Source organism: Phascolarctos cinereus, unplaced genomic scaffold, assembly GCF_003287225.1.
Source record: "Phascolarctos cinereus isolate Bilbo 61053 unplaced genomic scaffold, phaCin_HiC Scaffold_5;HRSCAF=322, whole genome shotgun sequence".
NCBI classification, from domain to species: domain Eukaryota; kingdom Metazoa; phylum Chordata; class Mammalia; order Diprotodontia; family Phascolarctidae; genus Phascolarctos; species Phascolarctos cinereus.
In genome coordinates, this window is record NW_027555958.1 from 371,678,692 (window position 1) to 371,680,319 (window position 1,628).

At 51.8% G+C, this 1,628-nt stretch overlaps 1 protein-coding gene across 1 annotated transcript; it reads right to left on the reverse strand.

The window, feature by feature from the left end:
* Nucleotides 1-248: 248 nt before the first annotated feature.
* G0S2 (G0/G1 switch 2) lies at nucleotides 249-1,415 on the reverse strand. The gene is given in 3 exon segments (XM_021007831.2): nucleotides 249-372; nucleotides 375-669; nucleotides 1,204-1,415. Coding segments are annotated over 2 exon segments (300 nt in total). The 5' UTR covers nucleotides 643-669; nucleotides 1,204-1,415; the 3' UTR covers nucleotides 249-340.
* Nucleotides 1,416-1,628: the final 213 nt, after the last annotated feature.

Here is a 1,628-nt window from a genome sequence, read left to right on the forward strand (position 1 = left end):
ATTAATGATAATATAAAAGCGTGTCCCCCTTCTTTCTCCAGAGTGCAGAAAGAATACTTTCAATGCACTCAGATACTGCAAAGGTATATTTATGGTTATTAGGACAGATCAGCCCTCTGTACTGCTGCACAGCAGCAAAACCTACACCATAGACATTTATGTAGAATCCCTGGTGCTTTTAGTCTCAGCCACAGTCTAGTCCTAGATTCCTTTCTCAGAAATCAGAAGCTTCCTAGGTCGAAGTACAGAGCCAACGGTGCTGTCAGCTGGGACTCTCTGTCTCTCAGTGGCCTGTTCTCCCATTCTTGGGGCAGCATGCTTCTTGTACTGCACACTGCTTTTAGGAGGCGTGTTGGCGATGGGAGAGGCTCCAAACGCTTCTTGTTGTTTGCTTTTCTCCAGCAGTGCTTCCCTTCTCTTGGACTCCTGGAACCTGGCAGCTTGCACTGCCGCCATGGCTGCCTCGTCCTCCTGAAGCCCTCTGTTGGCACAGAAGGGACTGCATACTGTCTCCACCAGGCCAATCACGACTCCGACAAAGGCCAGCACACTGCCCAGCACATAAAACTTCATCATCTTCCCATTTGGCTTCTGGGCCATCATTTCCTTGGCCAAGGGGATCAGCTCCTGGACAGTTTCCATTTTTGGCCTTTAAGATAAGGGGGTGACCTGCAAAGGCACAAAAGTAGGGAAAGGGGGAACCCTTAGCAACTTCAAATGGTAGGAAGGGTGCAGGAAGTTGAGGGAGATAAACTGGGGAAAGGACTCCATTTGGGGTTCCATTTCCTTAATACCCAGGTTGTTAGAACTGGAGGGAACTTCAGAAATCATTAAAATTGGTGGGAACTTCAGGCATCATTAAATCCAAAGCCATCAATTTACAGATGGGAAAACTGAGACTCAAAGAGGCCAAGTGACTAGTCTATAGTCATGCAGCTGGACCATGAACCCAGTCTGCTAATACCTTCTTCAATGCTCTTTTCATCACATCATGAGCTCCTCTGGTAAAGGAATGTAACCAACTTCTGTGTTCTGAAGTCCAACCAAGCACCCTTCTTCTCCCGGCTGCCCCTACTTCTAGCCTCTTCAAACAATGCTGCTCCCCACTCTATGCCCAGCTCCCTCCAGCCCTAGTGGCACCTAGGAACACCTGAGTGCTAGCGCTCTCCCTCTTCCCACGTGCCAAGAAGGGAGCCCTCCTACCTGGCCTGGGTACGAAGAGATGACAGCGGCAAAGAAGCTGCGGTCAGTGGGGTAGTATGTTGGTCCAGTGGTGGAATGCCGTCTCCCCCAGGGCAGTTGCAGCACTTCCAGATGAAGACTCTGCAGCTGGTGCGGAGGCTAGAGCCAAGACAGGCTTTTTATTCCTTCTCGAAGCCCCACCCCCTCTTGGGGCAAATTCTCCTAGGGCAGGGGAGAGGAGGAGGCGGGAACGGGGGACTGGAAGAGGAGTTCAGGAAGCTAGAGTGTGAGAGTCTGTGTGTGCGTATTGAGTGGTTGGGAGGGGGTACTCAGGGGAGGTGTCCACGCGTTGTGCACGCCCTGGTTGTGTGAGCTGGTGGTGTCCAGGGAGTAGGGGTCCGAGGACAGCTAGGAGGGCGACAAAAAGAGGGCAGGCAGGCTTCCAG